The sequence below is a fragment of the Lagopus muta genome, chromosome 1 (assembly GCF_023343835.1).
Source record: "Lagopus muta isolate bLagMut1 chromosome 1, bLagMut1 primary, whole genome shotgun sequence".
NCBI lineage: Eukaryota > Metazoa > Chordata > Aves > Galliformes > Phasianidae > Lagopus > Lagopus muta.
In genome coordinates, this window is record NC_064433.1 from 77800674 (window position 1) to 77819080 (window position 18407).

At 40.5% G+C, this 18407-nt stretch overlaps 2 protein-coding genes across 11 annotated transcripts in view; one reads left to right on the plus strand and one right to left on the minus strand.

Moving 5' to 3' along the window:
• The window catches only part of LOC125703747 (rap1 GTPase-activating protein 1-like), a 55301-nt gene that overhangs the window by 1665 nt on the left and 35229 nt on the right, over positions 1–18407 (plus strand). For 8 of the 10 annotated variants that reach the window (XR_007380966.1, XM_048968629.1, XM_048968599.1 and 5 more), the window contains exon 1: positions 13632–13762. The exons of 1 other annotated variant lie outside the window; for it this stretch is intronic. The gene's annotated coding sequence lies outside the window, so the exon portion shown is untranslated. Of the gene's footprint in view, positions 1–13553; positions 13587–13631; positions 13763–18407 lie in introns of those variants that run through there. One more of the 10 variants, XM_048968609.1, reaches the window with a different exon arrangement.
• Positions 149–4638, minus strand: TMEM139 (transmembrane protein 139). Its single transcript, XM_048968837.1, has 3 exons — positions 4289–4638; positions 3105–3407; positions 149–1786 (listed from the first exon to the last, which is right to left on the minus strand). Exons 2-3 carry the CDS (start codon positions 3344–3346, stop codon positions 1375–1377), a joined length of 654 nt encoding a protein of 217 aa, XP_048824794.1. The 5' UTR covers positions 3347–3407; positions 4289–4638; the 3' UTR covers positions 149–1374.

Below are 18407 nucleotides of genomic sequence, written 5' to 3' on the forward strand. Positions count from 1 at the left end.
CAGGGCAGGGGTATCCACCAACAAACAGGAGCAAGCTTAATAATATTGTTACAATTAGGTCAATGCCAATAAATATTTCTGATGTATTCCTGTTTATTTATAAACAACATACAACTTCCTTTTTTTTCCTTTCAACTATAAAGAATCAAGCAATAAGAAATAATTTATTTGCTTTTAGCTTATGAAATGAGTGAAAAATGTTGTAGTCATAGGAAACAATGCTGTGATGATGGTTATTCTCAATCATAAGGAGATTTGGATGACCATTTTTCTCTGTTTCTGAAAAACTTTGACATTCATCAGATCTCAGTGTCTCTTTGCATACTGCAAACCACTTCAGCACTGCAGATCCTAATAGTTTAACTGGCCCATTTAAAAACACTGTTTAGCACCGCTAATTGAGAGAGCTCAAACCTGGCTCAAAAGGAGAGCTGTCTTGATGAAGGCCATCTCTGCTTTGTGGCTCCTATTTGCAAGTGCTCTCTGCTGCAGTCACAGCCTTGACACAGAGGCTGGTCCTTTCCAGGTTCCAGAAAGAAACCTCCACTCACAGGGTTGTTACAATGAACTCTAGTTGTTGACCTTTTTACACTGATGTGTGCCATGATGACTATGAAATATCTTGAGCAGTCTGTTTGAGCCTGCACTGTAGCATAAATAAACTCTCCTGTAGAACTGTAAAAATTGGTGCTCCAGACAGAGGGTATGTATACGTTCTATGAGAAAAAGATGCTGTTTTCTTCCTTCAGTCAACAATCTGGAGACTACATAGAACATTCTGAACAGCATGTGTAATATTATAATCCCATTCCTGCTGTGAGCTTTTCAACCTCAAGCTGGTTAGCAGTGAAGTGGTAGGTAGTAGGTGGTGCTAGCTTTCAAATGAGCACAGCCACCCTCTTCTTAGTCACAGCACAACTAAAGCAGTGGTGGGAGTGCAGCAGAGGGGTGGCAACAAAACATCACAGAAAGTAAATGTGTGTTGTACCAACACTTCTATAATCATGGAACTGCAGTCTCAGTCTCTTAGTAAGAAATGTAAGGTGGTTGATGATCACAATGCTCTGTGATGCTGGTGTTTGTAATGCTTCTGTTCCTCTCCTTTCTGATGCAGGTTGTCTTTCTTTACGATTCACTTTCTTCCTCACAAAAGGTGCATCTCCAGTTTGAGTTGCTGCTGTATATCACAATGTTCTTTTCTGTGTCTTTGTTTATCTTGTGCCAAGATGAGGCACTGTGGTATTGCAGTGAGTTATATTTTGTGCAAAAGGGCTCTAGTGAATTAGGTGCTAGTTCAGCTTTGCTTCAAAGAATGGAAAGACAAACTTAATATATTAAGGTGAATGTTTGGTCCTGCATTCATAGAAAGTGGAATTAATCTAATATGGAGGGCTGGAAAACGTCTTCAAAGACCTCATCATAGATGGCACTCTCATAAGCAGGTGGTGGAGTGAGTGGTTCCAGTGGCTCATACCTATCTGCATTACCTTTCATTTCATTGGTGTCTGAAATAAAGCGCTGCTGGCTTCGGGGCAGAACCAGTTGCAAGTGTATCCTGGAGTTCCTGTCTGGCTCAGAGGTGCTCCTCGTGTTTGATGCCACTGAGACCCCAGGAATTACCACCGCAGTCTCTCCTTGGGCAGTTGATTCAATAACGACGTTATAAGGGGGAGGTTCGCTCAGTGGTGAGGGCACTGAGCCTGGATTGGATGCTATTGTCCATATTGCTGGCGCTGACATAGTCATCACCTCCTCGTATGTAGGTGCTTCATAGGCAGCATTTATCCTGTGCACAGAAGCAGAATGTCAGTTACTGTGGTCATTCATTTTAATTTTAATGCAGAGGCATGTAGTTGGATAACATAGAAATGGAACTATGCTTCAATCGGTAGGTAGGACTGGGGCAGGATATCTCCTGTGGTATTAATGTATGTGATATTCTGTTATTGCACTTGCTCACTTGTCCAGCCAGCTTAATGTCTTGCCTCCTGGTCTATTTAGCTCATTTGACCAGTTTCCCACTGTTACCAGAAAAATTAAAAAAAAACCCAACACCGTTCAGTTCAGTATATTAGGCTTATCTTGATATACACTTATTTAAAATGTACTACTAAGAATTGTTAATTCATAATTATTTATCTGAATAAAACAGAGCCATGTTTTTTTTTTTTTTAAATCTAATCTCTGTTGTAATAGCTCAGTGTTCATAAATTTTTAAGAACATAAGTTCTTAAATAAGTTAAGAGAAACATAAGTATTTTCACTTAATTGAAGCAAGGTCTGAAGAAAAGTGTCTGCAGAGAAAAGTGCTACTTTAGAAACTTTTTATCTTTTAGGTTGTATTTTTAAATAAGTAGGTAGCAGTTTTCTTCTACTATGTTTTAAAGTTGGCAAAGCCAAAGTTTCTTTCTCATATGCTTTCTAAAAATAAATGTGTAAGAACATTCCTGCACTCCTACAATATCCTGTGTCTGATAACTGTAAGCAACTTATGGAGCTGGATAATGATTGTCTGGATTATATGGCCAAGGAAGCAAATATACAGATAAACTCTTCAGGCGCAGTAGGTGAATTGGAATAAAATTAATCATACTGAGTAACCTGCAAAAGAAGCCAAAAAGATCTGGAAATATTTAGAGCCTCTCAAAGTCTGGGCCTACTAGTGTCAAATGTTTTTTTTAAGACTGGAAACACACCCAGTTACAGGTTCTTTTTTAAAAGTTTACCAAGGAACAGTTGCTCTAGAGATAAGGTTTAGAGAACTAAATCCACCTGAGATTCAGTATTACCTTGGCTTTTTTTTCTTTTTCCTTGTCTGACTCATTGTTTGGCAGGACTCAATTACTCAATGGAAGGTAAAACTGAGCCTGGTTTTTTAACCTTCGTAACTTTGGAAATGGTTTGTAGGTCATTGTGAAGGGGGACAACATAAAAGAGATACGTGGCACAGGTACTTGCAACCTGTGCCATATTAATACAGGAAAACCCTTTTGTCTTTTGGAATGGTTTTTGTGTTTATCTTCCTAGGGGAAGGCTGGCAAAACAATACGTAAAATGGCCGTGCTTGAGGAGAGAGAGTTAAAGTAAGAAGAAATAGTGCTTACCCCTCTTGGCTTTGACTGTTTGGAGGTATCTCATTTGTGTCATGTCGATGCTTCAGGTAACACTCAATAAGCACACTCAGCAAATAGCCAATCAGGCACACTCCACCTACCCCTAGGAAGAAGTAGCCTACTGGATTAATGTTGGAGGAAATGGCTAGCATGGTGACCCCAATGAGAAGAGCAGCAGTGAAAAGAAGCAGCAGGGTTTGACGGATGTTCTTCCAGTGTGCTTCTAACCACATGGTATAGTGGATGGTGGTAGCAGATATTTGAGAACAGATTAGGAGTTAAGGGGATAGACATCTGTGGAAGATTTAAAAAAGATAAGAATAAGCCGTAAGTCTTTTTCAGCTTGAGACATGAGTGTGCAAATGTGCTATCAGTATCATGACCATAATACCATATATTGGCAAGTTCAGTCCATCATGAGAACATGCAGCTAAAGATATGCATAGTAAGACTGGGAGATCTCTGCATAAATACACACAGTGTAAATGTACTAGAATATTTCATGAGAATGCTTCTTGAATTAATAGGAATGCTTGGGCTTGCAGTTGCAAGACATAAAAGGCATAAATAGACCATCAGCACTTACTGGCACGCTTATCTAAAAAGTTACAGTTACCTATTCCAGAAGTCTAGGATGAAAACTTGAGGCTACACACTTTACGTAAAAGTTGATAGACAAGTTTTATTCTAGTACATTAGTCAACATTCAGATACTACATCAGATCATGGTAAAAAAATGTAGCCATATTAATGGAGCTCTGCCTCAGTAAATTGTTTTCTATGTAGCATTATAAACTTCTGTGTAGCATTTTAGAATAATATCACATTAGGTTCTAGGTGTAGCTGCAGTATGTCTGTTTTTGCAAAATGCAGACATTTTAGTATAAGCCTGTCTCTTCAATTCTTTTCTTTGATGTGCTTTGTTGCACCACTCTATTCCCAAACACCAGTGCCCTTCCTGTCCTTAGTTCCAAACCCTGTTTCTCTGAAAAATAAAGCAGTTGCTCTGTACAGTCAATGTGGAGCGAATGCCAGGAACATACGGTGTTCAAAAAATATTATGATTAATAAGTCATCTTGCATGTGTTTACACTAACATATATCCTACATATAAGCATATAGACCGATTACTTTTTTGCTACCTTTTCTACTGTCGACTTTAAGAACACACTTACCTGAGGGAGGATTTGGTAGGTTGTAGCAGTCATGTTTTAACTTCTCTCTTCATCACAAGGGAATATATGCAAGCTCTTCTGTCCCTGCTCCTTCCCCTTCTGTCCTTAGGACAGAACAGCAATAAAAACTCTCCCTTCCTCCTTCTGAGTTTTCCTTTAGGGAGATGAAGAAGATTTATATTGAAAGTAAAGGCTGGAAGCTGGTGGGTATTGGAAGGTACATATCATAGGAACATTGTGCAAGTATAGGAAAATAGAACCTCGCTTTTCCAGATACTGGCTCAAAAACAATTTCTAGCTGATCACGTACCTTCTACTCTTTTCCAGCCCTTCCAGGTCTGTCCCACAAAAGCAGGAAATTCATTAGAAAAGAGGGCGGAGTGAACGGTGGGGGAGTGCTTACCTGTGTTTGGTTTGCTGTACTTTCATGAAAGAAACTCTGCCCTGAAATCTACATTCTCTACATGCAGCAGCAGGATCTTGGATCTCTGCCTCACAGAGCAGGAAGGACAGCAGGCCAAACCCGCGTCACATGTCCCATATATAAATCTACTTACAAGTTCTGTAAAATGTAAATCTGTACATTTTTATATCCTAATTGGGCACTGCATGTGAGATATTGTTTTATGACCTCTTTGATTTTACAAATGGATGGAAAAAAAGAGTATAGGTTATTATGGTTGTTACTTCTCAGAGGGCTAGGTTAAAATCCTTTTTACTCCCAAGGTATACCTGGGAACAAGGAATACTCATCACAGCAGGTTCTGAATTGCTTCTTGAAGTCCATTATCATCTATACCTCAATTGTATGTCTGAAAAGCATTGGCAGTTTTCAAATACTAAATGTAAATTACCTGTATGGGCTGACTGGTTTATCTGTAATATGAGTATGCCCTACTACTGATTGCTTATTAATTAATATTCATTGTTGGTCCTCCCAGTTCAAAAGGCAAATTGAACAATTGGGTGTGAACTGTCAGAAAGATAATTTGAGCATTGGAGAGCTCATCAGCTTAAGAAAGGTTAAAGAACGGAGTTTTATAGCCTAGAAAATAGGAAGCTTGGGCGGGTTGGGAGTGTCTGTTCAACGTTTACCAATACTTTGTAGGTAGTTGCAGAGAGGATGATGTCACAAGGATAAATGTTACAGACAAGAGGCAATAGGGAAGAGGAGGAGTGTCTGCTGGACGCGAGAAAGAAAGTTTTCAATGTGAGAACAATTAAATGTTGCTGTTACTTGCCCAGGGAAGTGGTTGAATCATCTTGGCTGGAAGACTCAAATAAGTTCAAGGCCTTGCTTTCCAAAGGAGCTTGAGCCAGTGATCTTCCCTTCCAGCCTGGACTTGTTTATGTTTCTAAGTTTCTAATATTCTTTTCTCTTATAATCTGCATTTTGGCCGCTGACAGATAAAGGATTTTCAGCTCTCTCTGTTACCCATTCTTAACTTTTGAGAAAATTTCAGTGGAAGATGCAAGGCTTAACAACCATGTGAAGAGGAAGAAGTCAGGCTTCTGGTGTATGCGTGTCATTTTGCAAGATTATCATCTAAATGGGAAAGACAGTTTGTTTCTTACAACTTTTTCTGTGTGCCTAATGGTGAGAACACCTTAACTGCTTATGAGGATTGGACAAAATTGTTTTCACAGTTTCTCTGTACAGAAAGCATGAATGGGTGGAATCTGATACCTGATTACAGACAACAACCTCTTTCTAACCAGGCAGCTTAGAGGGTGGTAGTTGTAAAATTGTTCCTTGGAGAAAAATGATTTAAATTCTACCAGGTTGAGGAGGAAATTAAAACACACTTCAAGAATGGCTAAACATTCTACTTGCTGAGCTATTAATAAAAAAGCCAGAAGAATTATTTTTAAAGGAAATATTTCCACTTTTTAAAGCAATGAGTTAAAGTGTGTTTTGATGAGGCAGCTGAATAAAACTAGGTTACTACTTATTTTTTTCATTATTTATTTATTTATTTTTATTATTTATTAGGTAACTTCTGTGGAAAATTGTAGCCCTTTCTCCTTTTGCCTGCCAGCTGTCAAAGCGTGTCCTCCTTGCAGGTATTCTAGCACTCAGCTGACCCTTTGCTGAGCCATTTCTGCTGTCTAAGCTTTCCAAAAGGTGTTTATGTTTTTCCAGAGTATATTGTTTGCCAGTTTAGTGGGCTGAATCTGATAAGCAAAGGATCATCTATCTAACTTCTACATCCCCATTCAAGGGAAGAAGTGCAAATATGTAGCTGGAGTGATGAAAGGGAGGGATAGGAGAGCAGAAATCTCTTCTAGGTCTGCAGTGTGTGCCATTTGGTCAGCTCAGCCCAAAACACTGGAGTAGAAGGAAGCTCTTTATTTGACTGAGTTGACATCAAAGCCCTGCAGAAAGCTGTAGAATCTAAGGCTCACCTTGTCCTCAGCAAAGCTTATTAATTATGTCAGGGGTTGTTAGCTCAGATTGAAGCCTTTAGGTAACTTCCAGCTCCAGTGTGGACACTGAATATTGTTGAATCCTAATTTGAATTACTTATCCTTCTACAGTCTTCCTTCTGCCGAGAACTCAGGCACTGCAACCTTCAGCATGATCTGCTGCTGGGAGGAAGCATGTAGAAACAGCTTTGGGGCAGGACCTTTTTGCTAAGTTAGGAGAAAGTTACGGAGGTAAAAAAATCTTCATTATTCAGTAGACAGCTACTTGTGATTGGAAATGTTCCATTTGTGGATAGGTAAAAAATAAATAGTTTTTGCTGAAAATACTTGGAGTAATTTTGATTGGTGCACCGTTTTTTGAAGTATTTATAGGCATAGTTATGAAATGCCATTGTGAAAAATGCTAAAAATGCTAAAATACCTGCTAAATGTGGGTATTTCTATTACATTAGCTGTTACTTTTATTATTTCAGTTTATTTTGAGAGGTAACTTCTGTATCTGTACCTATGGAATTTTATGGATTAGTAGGCTGAATCTCTAGAAATGATTTTATGCATTTATAAAAAAAAAAGCTGTGTAATGCATCTGTGAGTTAATTAGTTCAACATTTCTATCAGTGTGATACAGACTGCTTTGTGAATCTAACACTACATAAACAATCTCCCTTTCATGTGCGTTAGAGATACTTGTTGAAGAAAGCTTTATATTCTCTATTGTTGCTATATATTCTCTATTGCATGCTCTGGGAGATCAGACAGCATATTTCTTTAGTTAAGACTGCAGAATTTGTTCTTCAGTCATTCTATCAGTATCTCATTGTTGATCTTTGCTCATCATTCATTCTCTAAGAAGCACTTCACCTTTCACCTTTTTTCCCCTGTTTCATCTCACTATCTATTCTACCTCCTGCTCAGACTGCTACTAATTAACTTAGTACCTGCAGTAACCTCTCTTATCAGGCAGGTATGCAGAGAAGCTTGTTTTATTCCCAAGGGTTTGTGACGTAGATACCATTAATCTCTCTGAATCACCAAGTCTGTATCTTTTTCCTGAAGCAATTTCTGAGATTCTGCGCAAGTACTGGGAACAAAGCGATACTGACCCACCTTTGCCTATCTTGTCTACTTTTTCCTTTGACCTTCAGGTTCTGCTTAGTCACCTTTGTGAAGCATGACTTCAGTTTTTCTGCTCAGTCTTCTCCATGTCAGGAGAATCACAGAATCACAGAATCACAGAATTGTAGGGGTTGGAAGGGACCTCCAGAGATCATTGAGTCCAACCCCCCTGCCAAAGCAGGTTGCACAGGTAGGCATCCAGGCAGGTCTTGAACATCTCCAGAGAAGGAGACTCCACCACCTCCCTGGGCAGCCTGTTCCAGTGCTCCGTCACCTCACTGTAAAGAAGTTCTTGCGCACATTTGTGCAGAACTTCCTATGCTGCAGATGTGTCTGTGGGACAGCCATGACCTATGATGGATATGTTTTTCATCACGCTGATATCTTGAGTATTAGGAAACAAAACCCTGACAAAATCACACTTGTGCTTGGATGTTCAAAAATGTGTGTTTTGACAATTGCAGTTATACTTGAATGTTCCTGGCAGAATGAGCATTTGTTTCTTGGCAATTGGCAGATTCTTTCTGTCTTTCTACTTATTCCAGTTCTTATCAAACAAAGGGTGAAATTCATTCTAAGCATGGTTACTGTATGGTTTTGGTAGACATGGCTGTCTTCTACCTGCAGTGACTTCTCTGATCAGTCAGAGTAGAGATGTATTTCAAAGAAGGGCTGATACTGTAAGCTGCTACTTAGTAGCAGCTTACTCTGCTGCTGCTACTAGTTCCTCATCTGTCTCAGGGATACCTGAAAATCTTAAATTTGCAGAGAATAAGTCAGAGAACTTAGTGTGCTGTGCAGGACTAGAAGATTTCTCTTTTCTGAAAGAGAGGAGGTGCATAAGAATTTTCAGGGCTGCCTACACGTTTAAAATTTCTAAGTGTTTGAAATTGAGGAAGAAGTCCCTCATTTTCTGCCGTGAGAAACATGGAAAAGTAACAAACATTTATCAAGGTTGTGATATTTGATTTTATCTCCTAAGACTTCTGAAATTCATTTATGTCACATTTTTTAACTTTTTCCCTTAAAAAAGATCCCAACCAAATAAACTCCAAAGACTGTGAACCTCTTTTTTTTTTTTTAAATTTATTATTATTATTATTTTTAATTTTTATTCTTCAGCCTCTGTATGGCAGGAGCTTCAAACCTGAGATTTCATTAGCACTGATAAAAAATTTCTGCAGCTGCTTTTGTTTAACGACAGAGCCCAACCTTGTCTTCACTGTTTACTTTGTGCTGGAGGACTTTGTAGGATCTCTGCACGTGCAGTAGTTCTGTTGCTGAAAGATGTTACTACATGTAAGATGTGAGTTGTCAGTTTGCACTACTAAGTAGAATCTAAGAGTGACTTCACCTCTTGTGCTATCTGAGAGCTCCTAACTTGGATCACAAAGAAGAGGAAAGAACATGACTGCGACTAAAGGCGAGGAGGAAAGATGTCTGTTAAAATCTGTCTTCTGGAATACTGAGAAAGAATGAAGTGGAACACCCAGTGTGAAAAGAAGTGAGAAAAAAGAAATAGTTTAAATGAAATTAGAAAATCAATTGAGAATAGTCAAAAGAACACAAAAAGATCACGAAATCACAGAATTGTAGGTGTTGGAAGGGGCCCCTAGAGATCATCAAGTCCAAGCTGCCTGTGAAAGCAGGGTCCCTATAGCAGGCTGTACAGTTGGGTGTCCAGAAAGTCTTGAATATCTCCAGTGAAGGAGACTCCACAACCTCTCTGGGCAGCCTGTTCCAGTGCTCTGTCACCCTCACTATGAAGAAGTCTCTTTGCATATTGGTGCAGAACTTCCTATGCTTTGGTTAATGGCTCTTTCCCCTTGCCCTATCCCTACAGACCACTGAGAAGAGGTTGGCCATGTCCCTTTCTCTCTTGCACTTGAGATATTTATAAACATTAATAAGATCCTCTCTCGGTCTTCTTTTCTGAAGGCTGAACAAACCCAGGTCACCCAGTCTTTCTTCATAGGGGAGATGCTCCAGGCCCTTTATCATCTTTGTGGCCCTCTGCTAGACTCTCTCCAGGAGATCCCTGACTTTTTTGTACCAGGGAGCCCAGAATCAGACACAATACTCCACGTGAGGCTTGATCAGGCCAGAGTAGAGGGGGAGGATCACCTCCCTTGGCCTGCTGGCTGCGATCTTTTTAATGCACCCCAGGATCTCATTGGTCTTCTTGGCCACCAGGACACACTGCCAGGCCCTTCTCATGTACTGACTTACTAGAATTTATTAAGTGATGCTGGAAATAAGAGAGAATAAAACTTCTGCAGGCTGAGCAGCTTTAGTAGAAAGCAGTGTTTGCCTTTCTTTTCTGCAAACATAAAGCCAAAGGAGATTATATGCAGTGAGAAAACTTAATGTAGTTGTACAGTTCTTGTGCCTTTGTCTGCTTCCCTGCTCCTAGTCTTATATTCTTGCTGCTTATGTTGCCAGTACATAAGGTTGCCTTTCCAACATGCTCTGAGTTGCTAAAAGGCAAAAAGCTAACCAAGTAAAACCAAAAAAGTGGTTTTTTTTAAATTTTCTTATTGGATGGACATGCAAGATGCACTGATACAGCCAAAAGAGAGGACAGAGGGTAATAAATCAAGTGAGGAAGTTCACAGAGAAGTAAGTTGTTGAGAAAAGAAATAATAAAGAAAACAAATTCATAAAATATGTTTTAATAAAGTTTGCTTTTGCTTCATTAGATATTCTCTATTCAAAGGCAACACTGGTTGTTTCATCACTTGCTTTAGCACTAATTTTCACCATGTTTTTCTCCAGCCATGCTATAGAGGCAGCTGACCTCAGAGAGAGGAAGCTGGAAGCTTTGTTTTTTCTGCCTCTGGAAAAAATGGTTGTTACGTTTCAGATTCACATGTGCATTCACACGTCAGTGGAAGGGTGTTTTCTTTGTTACATCATTAAAGTGAGTAGACAGCTGAGCTGAAAAGAATTTGGCTTTTATTTTGGCACGATTCAGCAAGATGTGAATTGTCAGTTTACTTAGTGGTAAGTGCAGGCTTTATCCAGCTCTGACATGAGTTTTCTTTCCTAATGGATGCTGCTGAATTAGCAAGAGTACATCATAATTTCTGGTTTGTGCCATGACCACACTGTACAGTACTGCAGTTTGTATGGCATCTGAATTGTTATCCTGTGAAAACGTTTTCATGTTTTCTTCTGTTAGGTCAAAGAAGAGATGTAGGATCTAACTGAAACTATGTTTCTAAGTGAAACAAAAGTAAAATGGATTTAATTGGAATTGAATTTCTAGTTCTGACAAACATCTTGAATGTGACTAAGCACATATGTTCCTTGCAGTCTCTTCGGATAACAAATATTCTTAGGATGGCTCTTATTTTATGCCTTGAGAATAATGTCAAGACTAAGTTGTCATATGGCCTCTCTCAATGAAAAAGAAAGAATAAAAATATGTGACTAAGCCACATAATTTCGTAATGCATCAAGCATTGATGACGTAAGAATCCAGCACCACGTAAATTCCCCCCTGCTGAGTACATTTAAAAGTGAACTTCTGTACCTCGAGGTGTATTCCATGTTGGATTTCCCTGATATTTTTAAGGCACAGTAATTTGCAGCTGCTTCCAGCCAGCTCATGCACTGCAGTGGGTTGTGCTGGTCACACAAATAAGCAGTTGCTCGTGCTTTTAAAGGGCCAGCTGCATCCTCCTCTTGTTCCAGAAACCTGCCAAAAGGAGGGGTTTCCTGTCTGGGATGGGGGTTCTGGTCTGGCAGTGTCATGCCTTTAGGGATTCTGCAGCTTGAGGGGCCTGGTGGAGGTTATTCCCTTCTACACCGGTACTTCTGACTTCTTTAACCAGTTTTACCCTGTCAGAAAATAAAAACTTCCCTCAAAGCTTCAGAGTTTCAGGCTTTTAGGAGATGCTTGCCAGCTGGTTCAGATTACCTGTGAAAAACTGGTGAGCTGTGAAAGCTGAAAGCTGCGTTATGCATAATTCTGAAAGAAAAAAAAAAGACCCTTAATTGTCAGATGGCCTTTCTGTCCAGGAGGGAAAGAAGGTTCTGGCTCATACTGCATCCCTCCAGGCCTGACCTCCCTTATTTCCCATCCAGTGTATCTTTGTAGCAGTTCTTCTGATGATTTGGAAACCTGTAGGTACATGCATAGCACAAGAAGTTCACATATACACCCTGTCATTCTGTTTGGATTAGGCTGCTTATTCCCCAAACATGAATACCATTTCATAGAATCATAGAATGGCTTGGGTTGGAAAGGACCTTAAAGGTCATTTAGTTCTAATGCTCCTGCCATGGACAGGATTGCTACTCATGGATCAGGCTGTCCAGGGCTCCATGCAACCGGGCATTGAATGCCTCTGGGGATGGGGCATCCATAGCTTCTCTGGGCAGCCTGTTCCACTGTTCCACCACCCACTGAGAGAAAAATTTCCTCCTAACATCTAATCAAAATCTCCTCTCTTTGAGTTTAAACCATTCTCCTCTGTCCTATTACTATCTTGTCGTGTAAAAAGCCAGTTTCCTGTTTATAAGCTCACTTCAGATAGAGGAATGCCACAATGAGGTCTCCCTGGAGCCTTCTCCAAACTAAACAAGCCCAGCTGCCCCAACTGTTCTTCATGGGAGAGGTTCTACGGCCCTCTGATCATCTTTGTTGCCTTCCCCTCTACCTGCTCCATGTTTCTGGTGTTGTAGACCGCATACCTGGATGCAGTAGTCTACCTGGGGCCTCACAAGGACAAAGCAGAAGGGGACAATCACCTCCCTCTCTCTGCTGGCTATGCCTCTTTTGATGCATCCCAGGATACAATTAGTCTTCTGGGCTGCAAGTCCATACCATTGGCTCATGTCCAGCTAAATTTCATTGCTGCAAATGTTTAACTTGTTGACCCGAGTAAGACAAGGGCCATGTTTTTATTTCTGTGCTCTTCAGTCTTTCCTCACTCTACAGATTTGCCTCTGCTGTAAAAAAAACTGTCCGTGCTGTTTTAACATGATCCTGGCAATCCAGAAATTCTCATTTCTGCCTTAATTCCACATACAATTTGCTGATACTGTCTTTTTATATCCACATGTTACTGCTTTTGAGGAACTTGTCCAATAGTCTAAAGAAAATTATTATTTATTAAGATAATTAAACTGATTTATGAAGTTAGTTGTATAATAAAGCACAGGAGCTAACTCCTTTCTTTTAGACATGATTATTCAAAATATAATGCACTACTCTTGGCAAAATATGGACTTATGAATCATATATTTTGTTTTCAAACTCCTTATCCTGTAGTTGAGCAGCTGAGATATATCTTCAGGACAAGAATTCCTGGATGCCAATAAGTCTCTCTGATTTTCAGAGATCTCTCATATGTGCCAAGAAAAATTACCTGCTGACTTATTAATAAATTTGATAACTTCTGTTAGAAACTGATGATGAAGAACTTCAACTTGATTATAACTTGATACACCCAATAACTGCTGTTATTCTTGAGAGAACCACAAAAATGAGCTTTCTATGTGAAAAAAAAACTCACTGATTTTTACAGGGCATCACTGTGGGTCTGGTGTTAGAAGTGCAGGGTGCAGTATTTGGGTTCACAGAGCTGCCCATGCTCCACCTAGGCAGATGCCAGTTTGGCCCCTTCCTCTAGGACCAATCCTCTCAGCTTCAGAGAGCAGCTGTACTTAGGTCTGCCTGTTCTGTCGTCAGTGATCTCTCATTTCAACTATGACAGCAGCGACCTGCTCAGCCTCCATTCATCTGCAGGTGGGGGCGGTGTAAGAGAAAGCAAGGGAGGGAGGGAGGCAGGGAGGAAGAGAGAGGGAGGATGCTGCAACCTATGTGAATAATTTATAGTGCAAGGAAAGGAGAGTTTATGTGGGAGCAGCTGGGTTCCCTGTCTCCATCCGCTTGCCAGCTGGGGATGAGAGAACCTTGCTCAGGTAGGGGATGAACAGCTTAGCTGCTTTTATTCTCTCCTTGCATATGATACCAATTAAATATATTTTGCATCTAGAAGGAATGGGTGTAAAAACAGCTGGAGGGGGGTAGTTTTAGATCTCTGCTGCTTGCTGTGCATTGTGTAACGGATGGATCTTGAAGCAGTTTAAGCCCCAGGAGGGAGAGCGTCTGCTTTTTAAAGATTTAGGCATTGTGCTATACCGCATTGTGCAGCGGGAGAGAGGCGAAGGGGAGGGAGGAGATAGGGAGAGCAGTTGTGCATGTAGGAAATTATATAAACTGAAGAGATGGAGGGGCATGAAAGAGGGTCTGTCAAGACTCAAAGAGATTCTGCTCTCGTTCTGTCAACCTTTGGCGTAGAATAATGAATTCAAGCGGGTTGTGGGAGGTGCTGTGTTTCTATCCAGTATGCTATTTAGAAGCTGTGCGCATACATCTGTGGAAACATCTGGTGTGAGAACATATGTGTTTCTGTCTATGAACTTGAGATGACGGAATGTAATATTGCAGTAATAAATACAGGGGAAAAAAAAAGAGTTTCTGCTCTGTAGAGTTTACTATTGAAGAATATGCTGGTACTGCGTAGCTTCCGTGGAGCTTCTAATGTTCCTAGAATGACTCACATAATTGATAAAACTGCAGAGATCAGGTTCAATGTTCTAATCCAGACTTTTCCTATGTGAGCTGCATAAAATGCTAGTGCAGTTATAAAAAAAGTCTGTTAATGAAAATGAGGAAAATATGTAGCAAAAACTGTAGATGCTGGTTATTGAATTACATATATTAACATACCTACAAGGATACCTAAAAGAATAGAAGCTTGTGTGCTAGTCTCTTAAAAAAAACAACAAACAAAAAACCACAACAAAATTATAGGATACAGAATGACTCATACAAATTAGATAAATATATGTATTATTAGACTATAAATAAGCAGAATTCATGTAAGAACGCAACTATCAGTATGAGCTGAGTCTACTTAATACAACTAAAAGCTTATATTACGTGATACTGTTGTATCAGCTGCATGAACAGCAACAATTGTTAGCTTGATTGTAAGTTAAGGAACAGAAAGGGGTAAGAGGGCTTGTGATTCGCTTACATGTGAAAGTGATTTATTCATGTGGCTAGTATTAAAGGATGCTACTTAGAACAGCAATTAAAGCATATAGTAACTGTTTGCTGATTTGCTTCTGGATTTTGAGGGCTCTGTGCACAACTGCAGTTGTACAGGAGGTTAGGTAAACCTGTGAGGTTGTCAAATGAAAGCTGAGCCTAGAGTGTGAACAAAGTTAGTTTTAAGCTTCTGAAGGATGTCAGAAAGACCTGGGCCTCTCTGTGTACTTTGCTTTCACCATATCCAGTCTTGCTGTTGCTGCTGCTAATGACTGTGCTATTAGGGAGGGCAGTAGTTAGTACTGACAGCCTACACATGGAACTTATCTTTTCATCCTCAGTTTTTATTAGGAGCAGCAATCTAACCATGCCACAAGTAAATGCAAATTCTTGTATTTATGGGGTTTCTGACCTGCAGATTTGAGCTCCGTTAGAGAGTGAATTGCTTACATGTGACAGCATCCAGTTATTTCATACGAAGAATAATGTCAAATCTCTGTATTATTTGATATACATCAGCTCCTAAGACCAAAGGTAGTGAGGTTGATATCTTGTTAGTATTCCCGTGAAGCAAATTGGAAGTTGTGGAGGATTTCCATGTTGCTCACTTTTTCCACTGCATACAAAAAGGAACCTTGTGAATAGAACTTACCCTGCAGAAGAGTTGAATAAGGGATTCTTCAGGTGTCCCTGTTTAATACTGCGTGTTTTACAGTCATTAGCAACCTGGAGTCAGTCGCTTAGATTCAGCTGTCCTACAAGGGAGATACGGATCCCCTAGAGAGGTGGAATCTAGGCAGAATGATTATACTGATTTTCCACAGCAAAGGAAAGGCAGGAGCCATCACTCCATCCCCTGTTTTCTTCTCTTTCTCCTTGCCTCCTCCTCCTTTTCTATCTCTCTATGCCATGTCCATCTTCCCAGGAGCTTCCTGCCCCACGGCTGGGGCCTCGTCCCAGCTGTGAGGTGCTCTTTGCTGTCTCTCCTTTGAAGCCTGGCTTGGGAAATCGAGGGAGGGAGGGAGCCTGTGCCCTTTTCTGTGCTGAGGTGGGAGGAGAGGAAGCTCCTGAGGAGGACAGAGGGGAGCTGCCTTAGCCATTCAGGCATGTTTTCCCGAAAGCACGCTTCTCCCGTTGGAGCCGACGGAGGGTACGTACGGACACTGAGCGGCTCTCCCTGGGCAGTTTGCATTGCAGCCTGCAGCCTGGGGATGGGGTGGGGGAACAGCTGAGAGGGTCTCGGGTGTAAGGCTGGCATGGGACCCTGCCCCGCGATGGCTGTTTTGCGGTGGGAGCGGGTAGAGGAGCTCTTGTAGGCTGACTGAAAAGGAAGGGAGCTGATGAGGTGAGAAGTGTGTGTCGTGATCTGAGCTGGGAAGTCCAGCTTTGAAGCGAGCCCCTCTGTGAGCTGGGTGTGCGACTGCTGTGGTGCCCTCGTGCCTGGTGTCCTTTTTTGGCTCCGGGAAGGTGAGAGGGGTTGGCCGAGGTGCTCCTGTTCATGAAAGGAAGCAGGGTGAGACTTTACCACATAGATGAAAGGCTTTATTAAACCCACTGAATCCAATTTTTGTTTCTTTCAGAACAAATAATAGCATAGAATTTGTTGTTGATCTGGCTTAGTTATAATAGGTAGAAACTATTTTTATAGATCTGTATGGGGATTCTGGGACTGAAATAGCAGAGGATGCTGCAAGACAGGAGCAAAGGGCATTAGCAGAGTTGTGTGTGTAGAGGTACTAGCTTAGAAGTCTGCAGAGGTTCTTCTTGCACCATTTCAGAATTGAGTCTTTAGCAGTGGAATAGAATTGTAGAGTCATTTGAGTTAGAAGGAACCTTTAAAAGTCATCTAGTGTAACTCCCCTGCAATGAACAGGGATGTCTACAGATAGATCAGGTTACTCAGAGCCCCGTCCAACCTGACCTTGAATGTCTCCAGGGATGGGACATCCATCCACCAGTTCTCTGGGTATTTGGTTCCAGTGCTTTACTACCCCTGTTGTAAAACAATTTTTTCCTTATGTTCAGTCTAAATATCCCCTCTTTTAGTTTAAGCCCCATCCCTCTCAGCCTGTCCTTGTAGGGGAGGTGTTCCATCATTTTTGTGGCCTTCCTCTGGACATGCCCCAATAGGCCCGTGTTTGTCCTATACTGAGGACTCCACATCTAGACACAGCACACCAGGTGAGATCTCACCAGCATAATATAGAGTGGCCAGATCACTTCCCTTGATCTGCTGACGACGCTTTTTTTGATGCAGCCCATGATATGGTTGGCTTTTGGGATACAAGTGCACATTACTGGCTTGTATCCAGTTTGCCATCGATTAGTACTCCCAAAATGTTTTTCAGTAGAGCTGCGCTCTACCTTTTCGTCCTCAGGTTGTATTGATACTTGGGGTTACTGTGACCCAAGTGGAAGGCCTACTGTTAGTTCAGATAATTCCTTGAAGTTAACGCATTGGTTATTGTCTCTAATAAAATCCTGTTCTAGCCTTCAGTCTGTTCCATAGCCTCTGTTTCCCCTTACTGCTTTTTCATAAAATTAAAGTTTCAGCAAAAATGCATTTCATTGTACATATTGTGTACTTATTTGCTCTCCCAACCTGCAGAATTATTCTTATTTTTCAGAAACGGTGTTCTGCTCTCTGACAGTGATATTTCTGCTTTGTAATTACACACGTGGGCTTTGTTCTAGAGACTACAGTGCAAGTGATTTATTGTCAGTGTCCAACATTTACTTGAACATTCAAGCGATAGTAACAATAGCCCTGAAGTTTTGAGATATTCTTTCAAAGGTAGCATCAATTCTAAATCATTCTTCTGGATTTTTAAAGTTCCTCCGTACGTTCCTGAGATATTTGGAGAATTGATAGTATCTCTAAGTGCATGGTAAGGCCTGTGATCGTGGCATCCGCTGCATTTTGACATTAGAACTGTGCAAGGATTGAATGGTAAGGAGCAGTTCCTCTGAGTAATGCTTTAGTCAGCCCAAAATATGGAGCTAAATTTATGGCAGGAGAACAGGAGCAGGTCACTGACCTCATGCAAAATCTGCCAAATTTCTATGTTATAGGTATATAACTTACTCCTTACTGAATGATTCAGGAGTCAAAACAGTGGCATGGAAAAGAAAAACACTATAGCATCCAGCAAGGCTCCATGGCATCCATTTGCATGTAAGATCTACTGTTAGATTTCTCTGGTTATGACTAGTTTCTGGAAATTAGAAATTTTCAGATTTAGCTGTTAGTTTTTAGGTATTACAGAACAGAGCCTTCAGTTTTCCAAAACAAGTAATGAACATGTTACATATACTGCCTTGGACATGTATTTTGTTAGTCCTAGGTATGCTATAACTATATGAATAGAAGTGATAAATAAAGCACATGGATATATAGTATTAATATTTAATAATACTATGAATGAAATTCAATTAATAGTGAAATTAATATTAATTTTAAATACATTTGTCATTTAACTATTACAGTATTTATTTGGGTATGTTGAGGCT

What these genes read in the sequence shown, in the direction of transcription:
- TMEM139 (XM_048968837.1), bottom strand. Translation starts at nt 3,346, where the DNA reads ATGTGGTTAGAAGCACACTGGAAGAACATCCGTCAAACCCTGCTGCTT. An exon ending in AACAGTCAAAGCCAAGAGGG is followed by an intron (nt 1,787 to 3,104) that starts GTAAGCACTATT and finishes TTCTGTGCACAG; the next exon opens with GATAAATGCTGCCTATGAAG.